Source organism: Carassius gibelio, chromosome A4 (assembly GCF_023724105.1).
Source record: "Carassius gibelio isolate Cgi1373 ecotype wild population from Czech Republic chromosome A4, carGib1.2-hapl.c, whole genome shotgun sequence".
NCBI classification, from domain to species: domain Eukaryota; kingdom Metazoa; phylum Chordata; class Actinopteri; order Cypriniformes; family Cyprinidae; genus Carassius; species Carassius gibelio.
The window spans coordinates 29,663,186-29,677,320 of NC_068374.1; the positions used below are offsets into that span (position 1 = coordinate 29,663,186).

General features: G+C 37.9%; 1 protein-coding gene and 1 long non-coding RNA gene across 2 annotated transcripts; one reads left to right on the forward strand and one right to left on the reverse strand.

Moving 5' to 3' along the window:
- The first annotated feature begins 24 nt into the window (after positions 1–24).
- On the forward strand, positions 25–1,963 carry LOC127976342 (uncharacterized). Its single transcript, XM_052580707.1, has 8 exons — positions 25–413; positions 589–659; positions 730–909; positions 1,084–1,142; positions 1,231–1,305; positions 1,379–1,441; positions 1,524–1,676; positions 1,898–1,963. Exons 1-8 carry the CDS (start codon positions 196–198, stop codon positions 1,910–1,912), a joined length of 834 nt encoding a protein of 277 aa, XP_052436667.1. The 5' UTR covers positions 25–195; the 3' UTR covers positions 1,913–1,963.
- LOC127976407 (uncharacterized) lies at positions 1,866–3,409 on the reverse strand. The gene is made up of 2 exons (XR_008157778.1): positions 2,391–3,409; positions 1,866–2,317 (listed from the first exon to the last, which is right to left on the reverse strand). It is a non-coding gene; the product is annotated as an uncharacterized LOC127976407 (long non-coding RNA).
- Between the last annotated feature and the right edge of the window lie 10,726 nt (positions 3,410–14,135).

The following is a 14,135-nucleotide window of genomic DNA, read 5'->3' on the forward strand; positions in this document are numbered from 1 at the left end:
TCTAAAACCTGACACTCAAACACCAGGGGGGTATTCCAGAAAGCTTGGTTAACTTACCATTTGATAAACTATAACCTCTGGGTTGATTTACCCCAAACAGGCATACCATGAGTATGTCGGTTCCAAAACACCTGAGAAGAGTTAGCTTAATCAACCTCTGACTGGTTACCCAGAGTTAATGCGCGTGCACGGTGCATGTATAAAGACATTTTCAATGGATCGCCGATTTCACGAGTCACCATGGAAACTCAAAGCGAAAAAAAGAGAGCCGCGTATTTCACAGAGGCGGAGTTGGAAGTTTTAATGCATGCTTATGAGGAGTTTAAGCCAATAATATTAAAAAGAAGCAATACAGCTGCATCGGCTAAAGCAAGAGAGTTGGCTTGGCAAAAAATAACGGACAGAGTAAATGCGTGAGTGTATTAAATTACAAATTTGGTATTGGCTCCCGTTTTATTGAAATGCAAAATAATGAAGTATGACTTATACATACTTTTGAATATGTTAAATCACTATGAAAGCATTTACTTTTCCTGCCATTTTATTTCTTTAGCTTGAAATAATAATGTATATTTCTTATTTAATAAGGTGTAATCCTTCTGGAGCCACAAGAACTTTAAGCCAAGTCAAAATGAAACACAAAAACATTCTGCAAAAAGGTAATATTTGATTACACAATTACTGAACTATTATTATAACAGGATTTAGTATATTCATTCTGTCATGCAGCTAACAGAAAAAAGACTGAAGCCCGTCTAACTGGCGGGGGGCCACCACCACCTCCCCTCACCCCATCTGAGGAGCTGGCTCTGTCCCTTAATAAAGGGCGACCAGTGGTTGCTGGCATTCCAGGGGGCAGTTCATCACACATACTATGCACCACAAGTGATGGTGAAAAAAGGGTGAAATGTAAGTTTACCTCTATGATTTGTTTTCATTTTTTATCCTGATAAATTACTATCTCTGTCACTTAAAGGCTTTTTGAACAAGATTAATTTATGTAGGCTTATTTTATTTAACTGCATATGATGTATTATTTTCTTTGATAATATTGAGAATTTAACGGGTTGTGTGTTCTTATAGATACTGATGGACGGATTGTATTATTGGACTCTCCAGAAAGAACACAGTCTGTCACAGTTGTAAGTGATTTGTTGTCAGGTACTTTTAGGGTTTTTTTTTTTTTTTTTTTTTTGCCAAATAATGTATACTTGAATATTTGTCTTGTAGGATGAAGATGATGATGACGATGAAGAGACCACATCTGCTGTGACAGAAGTGGACAATGCTGGTAGATCCACTGAGGTATGATGCATACCATTATGATGTATGGCCCCTTTTTGCATTAGAGTAACAAACTGTCATTGTCCTTTCATAGTACATACCTAGGGATTTGCCCACAGATGAGGGTCCTTCAGCCTCAGCACACAATCTAAGCAGGGTAAGAATTTGTGTCCATGTGTCCATATTTTAATTTTATTGTCTGACCAAACAATCTCATTTATTACATTTTTCCACCTTAGTTGCCAGCAAAGGAGCTGTATAAGGTCCATCTTCAAAAACAAATAAGAAAAAGTGACATGGAGATGGACCTTATACAGCTTCAAATGGAAGAGAAAAGGCTCCTCATTAAAAAAGCAGCACTTGAAATAGAATTACTTGAGAATCGCCTTAAGGTGAGAACTTGTCTGAATATTAATCTGTTGCATGTTAAAAGTGGTCTGTCTGTCTCTATCTATCTATCTATCTATCTATCTATCTATCTATCTAGCTATCTAGCTATCTAGCTATCTATCTAGCTATCTATCTATCTGTATGTATGTATGTATGTATGTATGTGTAAAGCAATATAAAAAAAAAAAACATTTTAATGAATTTTACTTTTATTGTTTTTCAGGAAATGAAGAAATAAACTGCCTGGCAGACCAGTGCAAAAAAAACTAATAAAAGTAATTTTGACAAATCCTGTCTCTCAAAAGTCTTCCGTCTCTGTTGGCCTCTAAAATCTGTCGGTGTTCCTCTGGGCCATCTTCCTCAATACAAGGAGGGTGGCTCTCTCCTCTTATAGTGGCAATATTGTGAAGCACAACACAAGCCACAATAATGTCGCATGCCCTCTCTGGACTAACCCGGAGCCCACGCAGACACTGAAACCGAGATTTGAGGATCCCTATAGTCATCTCCACCTTGGCCCGTGTTCGGCTGTGAGCCAGGTTAAACCGTGTCTGTGGTCCAGGCTCAGGTTCAGGGTAGGGTGTCATTAAATAGGGCAGACAAGGGTATCCTCTGTCCCCCAGCAAGTAACCATTGTACTGTCCTGTAATGATTGAAGTGTACAACACAAATATAGTAAAAACGAAAAAACAAAAATTGTATAAAGCAAATCATACCCTGCTGAAATGTCTGGCATAATGATGACTCGCGGAAAATTCTGGCATCATGCACAGATCCTGGCCATTTTGCCTCGACATTGGTGATGATTTGGGTTGCCTCACATATTACCTATAGTTAGTGGAAAAAGTAATGACTTTGATGATTTTAAGAAGGGGAAAAAATTAAGTTGTTACCTGCACATTGATACTATGAATAGATTTCCTATTAACATAGTCTCCCTCATTTATTGATGGAGCTTTAATAGGAATGTGAGTGCCATCAATGCACCCAATTACATTTGGAAACCCTGAAACAGAAAGTTTTGGAAGTATGAAGTGTGTGCATAAGGAATACATGTATAGATATTAATAATATGACTAAATATTAAATATGCGTCATATATTTTACTACAAAGGACAAACCTGCCACTCTGTGGAATTCGTCTTTAATAACAAGCAGAGGTTTATGGCCAGGGAACTGTACAAACGTGGGTAACAACTGTTTAAGTGCCAGACACACTGTACGAACGGCTCTACACACAGTTGCCTTTCCCACATGCTCTGAATCGCCCACACTGTACAAAAAATGGCCAGACGCAAAAAACCTAAGTGCTATGCACAGAATGTTTTCTGTGCTAAGCGCAGAGCCGCGGTTTGTCACATTTGCGATATGCGGTTTTAAAAGACGTGTTAAATAAACTAATGAATCTTTTGAAAAACGATAACGCTCTTTTAAATATTCATTAGGGTAAGCAAACACATCAATACGCGGTCTTATAACCCTCTCCCGATGAAAAAAACCTCGTATAATTTGTGCTTCAACGTCCACAGGATCCTCGTCAAAAGGGCACGCCATGCTCACCAACCTTCTGAAACGAAGTTACACTGAAACATAACCTGCTCTCGAGCAGGTTATCTTCAGAGAGTCAGTTGCTATGGTTACATACATACCCAGAAAGTGACCTCTGTTTTTGGAACCGAACGTTGAGGTTATCCACGAACTTGCCCTTATACATACCCAGGTATGTCACATAACCTGCTTTTTGGAATACCCCCCAGAACAACACACTAAATCTGCACAACCATACACACATTTTTGGCCTTTTACTTAGTTTTCAATTTCGTTAAACAATTTGCAATTTTGCAAAACACAACGCATAATTTTCTATGCAACACACAAAAATCTGACAGGAAGTTTCTTGATTTCCTTTTATAAACACAACCAATCAAAATACCACACTAATTCATCAGTGCCTCACACTAATTTCTCACATGTGCTTTACTTAACAACAACCAATCATAACTTTAGTAGTGGCCTATAAATAGGCCAAAGGTCAAGTAATAGTTTTTGGACAATGGATGCAAACAATGCAGACAGAGTAAGAGGAGTTGGAGGGAGAGCCAGAGGACGAGTTCGACTAAGAGGAGTTGGAAGGGGAGAAAGAGGACGAGTCAGAAATTGAGGAGGACAAGGAACAAGAGTGGTCTCGAATGAGATTAGGTCTACAGTAGTCGATCATGTAATAAACCATGGTTTAACAATGAGAGAGGCTGGACTGAGAGTAGATTTACTGTGGAGGGTATAATTCAAACCTTTAGAAATGAGAACCGGTATGTAACAATCTAATGTAAGGTACACATGTTCTAATGTACACAATGGCTTTTTTACCATAACAAACAATAGGCCCATCCTATAATAAATATCTTACTGTAGGACCCTTGCATTCATTTACAGTACTACAAGTGCATAGCATTGGTCACAGTTTGGTGAGGTATCAAGAGAGAATATAGCATGTGACGTGGATGAAGTATGTTGGCCGGACCCAGCCCGGAGGAGAGATGGAGCCTAGATACACCCAACCATCTCTACATGCAAGCACACACATTATGTTTGGTTTTAGACAACATGCTACAAAACTACATATGTATTTTTTTTTTCTTTTCAAACTGTGTACTAATACGACATATACAAATCACAAAGAACAAAAAAATAAAAAATAAAGTTTGGTTAAAATTTAGCTTTTGTTTTTCTTTATATATTCAACAGCTCTCTCCCAATTACATTCAATCAAGTACATGTGAGCTTTTAAAAGAAGAGCTTTAGGTTTTGAATAACAGTGTGTATATCAAAACACACCTGCCTGCTAGCTTTGTTGTCCCGTTTTGACCGCCGCTGACGTCTAAGCGATAAACATCGTCACTATTTTTAGTTAATTAATAAATATTGATATAAATTGTAGATAGGACATTTGTACATTTTATTTTATTTATTTTTTTTGTCCCTCTGTCTGGGCCCCATCCCGCCAATCGGGCCCTAGGCACGTGCCTAGTTTGCCTTTGCGTTAATCCGGCTCTGGCCAAAGGGAAAGAGTGTTCAAAATAACAGGGAATCTGGTGTCCTCGTCGTGCTGTGGGATTCGTGTGGGTTGGGCAGTGTTCATGGAGGAAGGGTCCAGGTAAGGGGCGGAGTCCGGCGGCCGCACGTGCTCCTCTCCCAGATAGCATACATATCCGGGCCTCATCTGGGCCAACTATGGCACATCTGGCTCAGTTCTGGCAGCGGCAGAGGTTATATGGGCCCACACACATCAAGCCGGTTTTAGTTTGAGTTGTGGCATTCTGTTTATGGTCCAGATCTGGCCCGCGTGCAACAAACCGGCTTTAATTTGAGTCGTGGCTTGCTGTGTGTGGGCCAGATCTGGCCCGTGTGCGACAAACCGGCTTTAATTTGAGTCGTGGCTTGCTGTGTGTGGGCCAGATCTGGCCCGTGTGCGACAAACCGGCTTTAATTTGAGTCGTGGATTGCTGTGTGTGGGCCAGATCTGGCCCGTGTGTGACAAACCAGCTTTAGTTTGAGTCGTGGCTTGCTGTGTGTGGGCCAGATCTGGCCCGTGTGTGACAAACCGGCTTTAGTTTGAGTCGTGGCTTGCTGTGTGTGGGCCAGATCTGGCCCGTGTGTGACAAACCGGTTTTAGGTTGAGTTCTGGCTTGTTGTATGTGGGCCAGATATGGCCTATACCAGGTGGCCAGATGTGCCATTTTCTGAAGACACATCCTGGCAGATCACCTTACTTTACCAGTCAGTAGTTCTATAACTATTTTTAGTACTGGACACCCATAATATTTCAGGACACGTAATATAAATACATACACACATTTATTTGACCTACACGGACCTGTTATGAAGTTGCAATGTTATTCAATTTTTTTTACATTTTTGTACCATGTCCTCTGGTGTGACACCATGTCCTTTGAACTTTTTTGGAACCACTACAAATTTTTTATGCTTTCTTGTGCATTAATATGACACCCCTAAATTATACATATTTTTTATTCAAAAGTGCATGTTAAGCTACATAATCCTAGAAAATTTTACAAATGTGTCTTGCTTGCCACTAATGACAGGTTAGCTTGGATTAGCAAGGTCATTAATTGACAGAAAAGGCTGAAACATCCTTTGGTGTGATAAAAAAAAAAAAAAAAAAGTCCTCCATTGTGACATCTGTACTGTCACACCACAGGACAAAGTTTCTTTAAAAATAATTTTAAATAATTAAATAATATTTGTTTAACTCCTTTTTTATACTTTTAAATGCAATAATTACATTCATTAAATTAAGCTCTAATCATCAAAAAAAAAAAAAAAAATGGATCTTTAGAATATATGACAATTTCACTTTTTAAAAATTTTTTTTTACAAATAATGAACGTTTTTCATGATATTCACATTTCTTCAAGATGCACCTTATATACACACACACACACACACATATATATATATACACACGCATACATACATATATGAGTGTTCGTAAAAGCAACAATACAAAATCTTAAACTATAAAAGTGCCACTTTGTCCCACTATTATGTGCAGGCCTGGCATTTTGCACTGGGCTATAGAACTACAAAATGAATTTTTAATTACCAATATCATGATTGAATGACATTTTGAATTATGTAGTGATCTAATTCTATCCACCAAGAAATTGTATGTGAATGTGTGAGACTTATGGTCATGGTTATAGGGAAATATCAAGAAGAACAAAGTGCAGTAAACGGTAAAACTGTTTGCATTACAAACCAGTACGTTCATAATTAAGACAATACATTAAAAATAGCATAGTAAGATACAGCAGTTTGCGACAGTACAGCTGTTTGTACAGCTAATATAACTGGAATGACACCGAAAGCCAGACACATTAAATTTACAAATGGCCGGCCCCCTCTTACAGAAAAAAAGTATAAAGGGCATATGTTTATTCATATTTTTATTTATGTAACGTAAGCGTGTGACTTTTAATTCGTGACGTGCTTTCATGGGCGTGCGCGCGGACCGGATGGAGTTGCCATGGAAACGGAGCGCAACACTGCAAATGTCACGAGGAAACACCCCGTTTCTCGCTGATTTCACTGTTTCTCACTCTGTTGAGTTAAGTCCATAAAATCACACAAATACTACTTATACCTGTTTTTGACACTTCTCTTACTTGTATTTGACTCGCTTCTGTTGTTTATTTAGTTTATAGGAATGGTTTAATGTCTTCGAAAAAGTCCGTTAGCGTTTCTACCGTTTTCAGACGACGTGTCGTCAGGTATGATAACTCTTTTGTGCATTTATTTATTAAAGTTTGGACTTTTAATCAAATCTTCATCTGTAGATGATAGCTTTTGGCTGTTTTGTTGGTAATCTTTCAATGGATGATTGGAAATTGCTTAATTTATTTAACCTTAACATTTACACTTTACTGTTTATCGATGACGTCACGTTATCAAGGAGCGCGAAAATTGGCAGAAAACTGAAGTTGTTGTGATCTTTTATGGTAAACATAAAATTGTTCTGCGATTTAAAGAGTGACAAAATAATCCTTCTACAACAGAAGGGAGTTTTCAAGATTTCAATATTTCTGAAGGGAGCTGCTGACAGATTTTTTTGCATGTCACCTGCTCTAGCTTGTTTCCATCTAATAAACCTGGAACGAAATGCAGACTAAATATTGTTGGCTCTGTGTCAAATTGCTTGTTTTGTTCCTAGATTCTTCAGTGCTGATGGCCTGCTGCATCCAGCAGAGTCGGAGTGAACCTACTGTAAGACAACATCTCCAAGATGCTACTGACCACAAGACTAGTACAGTAAGTCAAACCTCAAATATACAGTACACTAGTGTTCAAAAGCTTGAAGTTGATACAATTTGTAATAATTATCTTCTGGTCACCTCTGTAGTAATTATTTAATTAAAATATGTAAAAAGAGTAATATTGTGAAATATTATTACAATTTAAAATAGCTGTTTTCTATGTGAATACATTATAAACTAATTTATTCCTGTGATGTGCAGCTGTATTTTCAGCATCATTCCTCCAGTCTTCAGTGTCACATGGATCCCTCAGAAATGCTGATTTGCTGCTCAAGAAACTTATTATCAGCGTTGAAACAGTTGTGCTGCTTCATTTTTTTTGTGGAAACTGTGATGCATTTTATTTTTCAGGATTCACAGATGAATACAAAGTTCAAAAGACCTGCATTTATGCATTTAGCAGAGGCTTTTATCCAAAGCGACTTACAGTGCATTCAGGCTATCAATTTTTACATATCATGTGTTCCCAGGGAATCGAACCCCCAACCTTGCGCTTGTTGCTTGCTAGCGCAGTGCTCTACAAGTTGAGCTACAGGAACACTATTTGAAACAGATGATTTTGAACAATTTGATGCATGTAACACTAACATTCAAATGTTTGGAGTCTATGTAACAACGAATCCAACAAAAAAAAATTTCAGCACGTCTGTATTTTAACATTGATCATAATCAGAAATGTTTCTTGAGCAGTAAATCATCATATTAGAATGATTTCTGAAGATGTGTCACTGAAGACTGGAGTAATGATGCTGAAAATTCAGCTTTGATCAAAGGAATAAATTATGTTTTAACATAATATTCACATAGAAAATAGTTGTTTTGAATTGTAATAGTCACAGTGTTACTATTTTACTGTAATTTGATTCAATAAATGGAGCCGTGGTGAGCATAAGAGATTTTTTTATAAAGGCATAAAATATCTTACAGACCCCAAACTCTTGAATGGTTGTGTAAATTACAGTTATGATGTTCCTCCCAGTTAAATTTTATTAAAATGTATTAAATGTTACTCTGGCATATGCAGTCCATTCTATAGAGACTGTGCCTGTTGCCCAAAAACAGACAACAAATAATATGTTTATTAAGGGATCTAGAAAAATTATTTCAGTTTAAACCTACTAGATTAAAAATAGTACTCAATGTACTCCATTGATGAAATAGTAAAAAGTGCACATTGCCTGAAATTATATGAACAGCAGCTATGCTAATCTTTCTCCCTTTGCCTTCCTGTTTCTGCAAATGTCCATCCCAAGGTTATTAGAAACTGCACAGCACAGGACTTGTGAGGACTTGTGAGGACTTCAGATGATACCAGTACTCAAAAGACCTTAGATGATGGCAACTATAGATGGACATACAAACTACCGCCACTGCAAAAAAGGTAATGTTAATTTGAAAGAGCTGTGTCACAGTATCAAGGGATCCCTTATCAGTTCTGTTTTCAGTACTGGAGAGTAAAAGATAAATTTTTTTGGTTGATGTTTTTATTAGTACATATACGTTATCTTGCACATTTTATCTCCCCAACAGATTATAATTTGAAAGAAGTTTATAATGCATGTTCGCTACTCCCAATTCAGAAGACTGAATCAGCCTGTGTATCTGAATGTTTCTCATACTCACTCCTCTCTGCCGCGTCTGAATTTGGGATTTTCCTTAGCTGTCAGTTATAAACGTCAAAATTAAAAGAAATAAACGTTTGAAATATATCAGTCTGTGTGTAATGAATAAATATAATATACAAGTTTCACTTTTTGAATAGAATTAGTTAAATAAATCAACTTTTTGATGATATTCTAATTATATGACCAGCACCTGTATATCATTGCTCTTTTGTTGATTTTGATTGCTTCCATTGTCCTCATTTGTAAGTTGCTTTGGATAAAAGTGTCTGCTAAATGTAAATGTAATGTTAATGTGTATTTAACTATATTTATAAATATTTATCTGTATTTTTTATTTTGTAATAATGTAAGTGTATTTGTTTTATATCTATACATGCAGTTGTATTCATGTATGTATATTTATTTGTCACATTTTTATATTTTAATAAAGCAGTTTAGACTACATGAGTGTTTTCTTTATTCTGGATGAATTACATATTCTTTTGTGTCTAGAAAGGGTACATATGGGCCATATCTAACCCAGAAGTCAGCCACAACTGGGACGGATCTGGGCCACATCTCACAAATGGCATGGGCGACATCTGGGCCAGGTGTCGCCCATGCCATTTGTGAGATGCGGCATGGATCTGGTACAGTTGTGGCTGACTTCTGTCAGACAAAACTGGGCCAGATCTGGCCCAGATGTCAAACCACACCATTTCTGAGATGTGGCCCAGATCTGGTTCAGTTGTGGCTGACATATGTCAGCCAGACTCAGGTTGAGTCATCGCCGTCATTCCGCGCGGTATGTGGGCCAGAAGAATATGGGAGATGTGGGCCAGAAGAATATGGGAGATGTGGGCCAGAACTGGGCCACATGTCATTTGCTATCTGGGTTGTATTCTACAACAAAAACAATCAGAGCGCCTCGCTATCACTAGTTTTATCTTGATCTCCCGGGTCCGCTATTAGCTTTTAGCCCGTTAGCATCAGCAAGCGTGGTTGCTGCTAACTGCGCTTACATTGCTAATACTCTATTCACAAACATTACCACTGCTGTACTCACTGTTACTTGCTTGTCTCCACTCTGTGCAGCTCGAGCTCGAGGCCGTGGGGAAGCAGATTCGCGACCTGGAAGAGAGGCAGGCCCAGCTGAGAGAGCGGAGAGCCGCGCTGGAATCATCCCGGGCTGACGCTCACAAGTCCGGGGTAAGTATACAGCGTGCTGTTAACAGTCCCATCACGTCTACTCCGTGTGTTTCTCTGCACAGGCCCGGTGCACCCAGGACGCGATCTTCCCAGATGTCCTTCACTGCGACTGGAATCTTTTCTGGGAGCGTCCTAGGCTGTTTCGCACTGATGGATTACACCCCAGCAAAATCGGAGCGGAGCTTCTCTCTGACAACATCTCCAGGACACTTCGCTCCATGTGACTAGTAAGACAATTCTTAGATAACTATTATGATGAGTTTTGTTCAACCCGCTTATATGATAAAAGTACTTGCGCTGTAAAAAAGATTAAGACTGTGTCTGTTCCCCGAATAGTGAGGTCAAAATATAAATATAATGTAGGATCTAGAAAAAATCTTATCGTAATTAAACCAGAAAAATGTAAAGTAAATGAACAAAAACAATTTTTAAAGTTTGGGCTCATAAATATTAGATCACTCACACCAAAAGCAGTTATTGTAAATGAAATGATCACAAATAATAGTTTTGATGTACTCTGCTTGACTGAAACCTGGCTAAAACCAAATGATTATTTTGGTCTAAATGAGTCTACTCCACCAAACTACTGTTACAAGCATGAGCCCCTTCAGACTGGTCGTGGCGGAGGTGTTGCAACAATATATAGTGATATTCTCAATGTTACCTAGAAAACAGGATACAGGTTTAACTCATTTGAAATACTTCTGCTAAATGTTTCTCTGTCAGACATGCAAAAGAAATCTAATGTATCTCTTGCTCTGGCTACTGTGTATAGACCACCAGGGCCGTATACAGAATTCCTAAAAGAATTTGCAGATTTCCTCGCAGACCTTCTAGTTACAGTTGATAAGGCGCTAATCATGGGAGATTTTAATATTCACGTTGATAATGCAAATGATACATTAGGACTTGCGTTTACTGACCTAATAAACTCCTTTGGAGTCAAGCAAAATGTCACTGGGCCCACTCTTCGTTTTAATCATACACTACATTTAATTATATCGCATGGAATCGATCTTACTGCTATAGATATTGTACCTCAAAGTGATGATATTACAGACCATTTCCTTGTATCGTGCATGCTGCGTATAACTGATATTAACTATATGTCGCAGCGATACCGTTGTATCGTTGTGGAACTATTGTTCCAGCCACCAAAGAAAGATTCGCAAATAACCTGCCTGATCTATCTCAACTGCTATTTGTACCCAAAAATACACATGAATTAGACGAATTTATTGACAACATGGGCACTCTCTAATACATTAGAAGCTGTTGCCCCGATCAAATTGAAAAAGGTTAGAGAAAAACGTACTGTACCATGGTATAACAGTAATACTCACTCTCTCAAGAAAGTAACTCGTAGTCTTGAACGCAAATGGAGAAAAACTAACTTAGAAGTTTTTAGAATTGCATGAAAAAACAGTATGTCCAGCTATAGACAGGCTCTAAAAACTGCTAGGGCAGAGCATATTCACAAACTCATAGAAAATAACCAAAACAATCCAAGGTTTTTATTTAGCACAGTGGCTAGGTTAACAAATTACCAGACGCCACCTGATTCAAATATCCCACCAACGTTAAATAGTAATGACTTTATGAATTTTTTCACTGATAAAATAGATAACATTAGAAATACAATAGCTAATGTAGATTCTACAGCGTCTAACACTTCAGTTTCATCCATCGCACCCAAAGATAAACTGCAGTGCTTTACAAATATAGGACAGGAAGAGCTAAATAAACTTATCACTGTATCAAAACCAACAACATGTTTATTAGATCCTGTACCCACTAAATTACTGAAAGAGCTGTTACCTGTAGCCGAAGAACCGCTTCTCAATATCATTAACTCGTCGTTATCTTTAGGTCACGTCCCAAAACCATTCAAGCTGGCGGTTATCAAGCCTCTTATTAAGAAACCAAAACTAGATCCTAGTGTACTGGCAAATTATAGGCCTATTTCAAATCTTCCATTTATGTCTAAAATTTTAGAAAAAATTGTGTCTGCTCAATTGAGCACCTTCCTGCATAAAAATGATCTGTATGAAGAATTTCAGTCAAGGTTTTAGGCCCCACCATAGCACAGAAACTGCACTTGTTAAAATTACAAATGACCTGTTCCTTTGCGTCAGATCAAGGCTGCATCCCATTTCTAGTCTTACTTGATCTTAGTGCTGCGTTCGACACCATAGATCATGACATACTCATAGATCGATTACAAAATTATACAGGTATTCAAGGGCAGGCTCTAAGATGGTTTAGATCCTACCTGTCCGATCGCTACCATTTTGTTTACTTAAATGGGGAGTCATCTCATTTATCATCAGTAAAATATGGAGTGCCACAAGGATCCATCCTAGGTCCCCTTCTATTTTCAATATACATGTTGCCCCTTGGTAATATTATTAGAAAATACGGAATTAGCTTCCACTGTTATGCTGATGATACTCTATATCTATATATCTCAACGAGACCAGATGAAACTTCCCAATTATCTAAGCTAACAGAGTGTGTTAAAAATGTAAAATATTGAATGACAAATACTTTTCTCCAATTAAATTTGGATAAGACAGAGATATTAATTATTGGACCAAAAAACACTACACAGAATCTTGTAGATTACAATCTGCAACTAGACGGATATACTGTTACTTCCTCTACAGTCAGAAATCTGGGTGTTATATTAGACAGCAATTTGTCTTTTGAAAATCATATTTCCAATGTTACAAAAACTGCATTCTTCCATCTTAGAAACATTGCCAAGGTACGAAACATGTTATCTGTTTCTGATGCAGAAAAGCTAGTTCATGCATTCATGACCTCTAGACTGGACTATTGTAATGCACTTCTAGATGGTTGTCCTGCTTCGTCAATAAACAAGCTACAGGTAGTCCAAAATGCAGCAGCTAGAGTCCTTACGAGGTCAAGAAAATATGATCATATTACCCCAATTTTACAGTCTCTGCACTGGCTACCTATTAAGTTCCGTATCAGTTATAAATTATCATTACTTACCTATAAGGCCCTAAATGGTTTAGCTCCTGCATACCTAACTAGCCTTCTACCACGCTACAACCCATCACGCACACTAAGGTCACAAAACGCTGGACTTTTGGTAGTTCCTAGGATAGCAAAGTCGACTAAAGGAGGTAGAGCTTTCTCACATTTGGCTCCCAAACTCTGGAATAGCCTTCCTGATAATGTTCGGGGTTCAGACACACTCTCTCTGTTTAAATCTAGATTAAAAACACATCTCTTTCGCCAAGCATACGAATAATGTATCTTTTAAATTGTTAAATTTAAACTATTATTATTCTTATTTTTAATTTTTCTAAAATCCTGTCAAATGTGCACAAACTACTAGCTACTACTTAATATTGTAGAAACATAATTTTCTGTAAAGTTGCTTTGTAATGATTTGTATTGTAAAAAGCGCTATACAAGTAAATTTGAATTGAATTGAAAGCTTGAAAAAGAGAACACAATGCTTTATCAATATGATCATGACCATGAAAGCATCCTCTTCAAAGATGCTGTATAATTAAATGTTAAATGCATCCATTCACAGTGGCGCCGATACAGGATGGCTGCCTCCGTGACGAGCTCCGCATATGTTTTTGTGTTTTTGTTAGTTTGTCCTGTCTTTAGTTATATTCCTGCCATCAGTTTCACCAGGGAAGAACTGCTGAACATTCGACAGAACGCACCACAAGATGTTTTTCCGGATTTCAATTATTCAGATGTTTTACTGAACGTTGTTATAGGAGGAGCGGCGGCGCTGATCAAGCGCTTCAGGACGCGCAGACGGGGG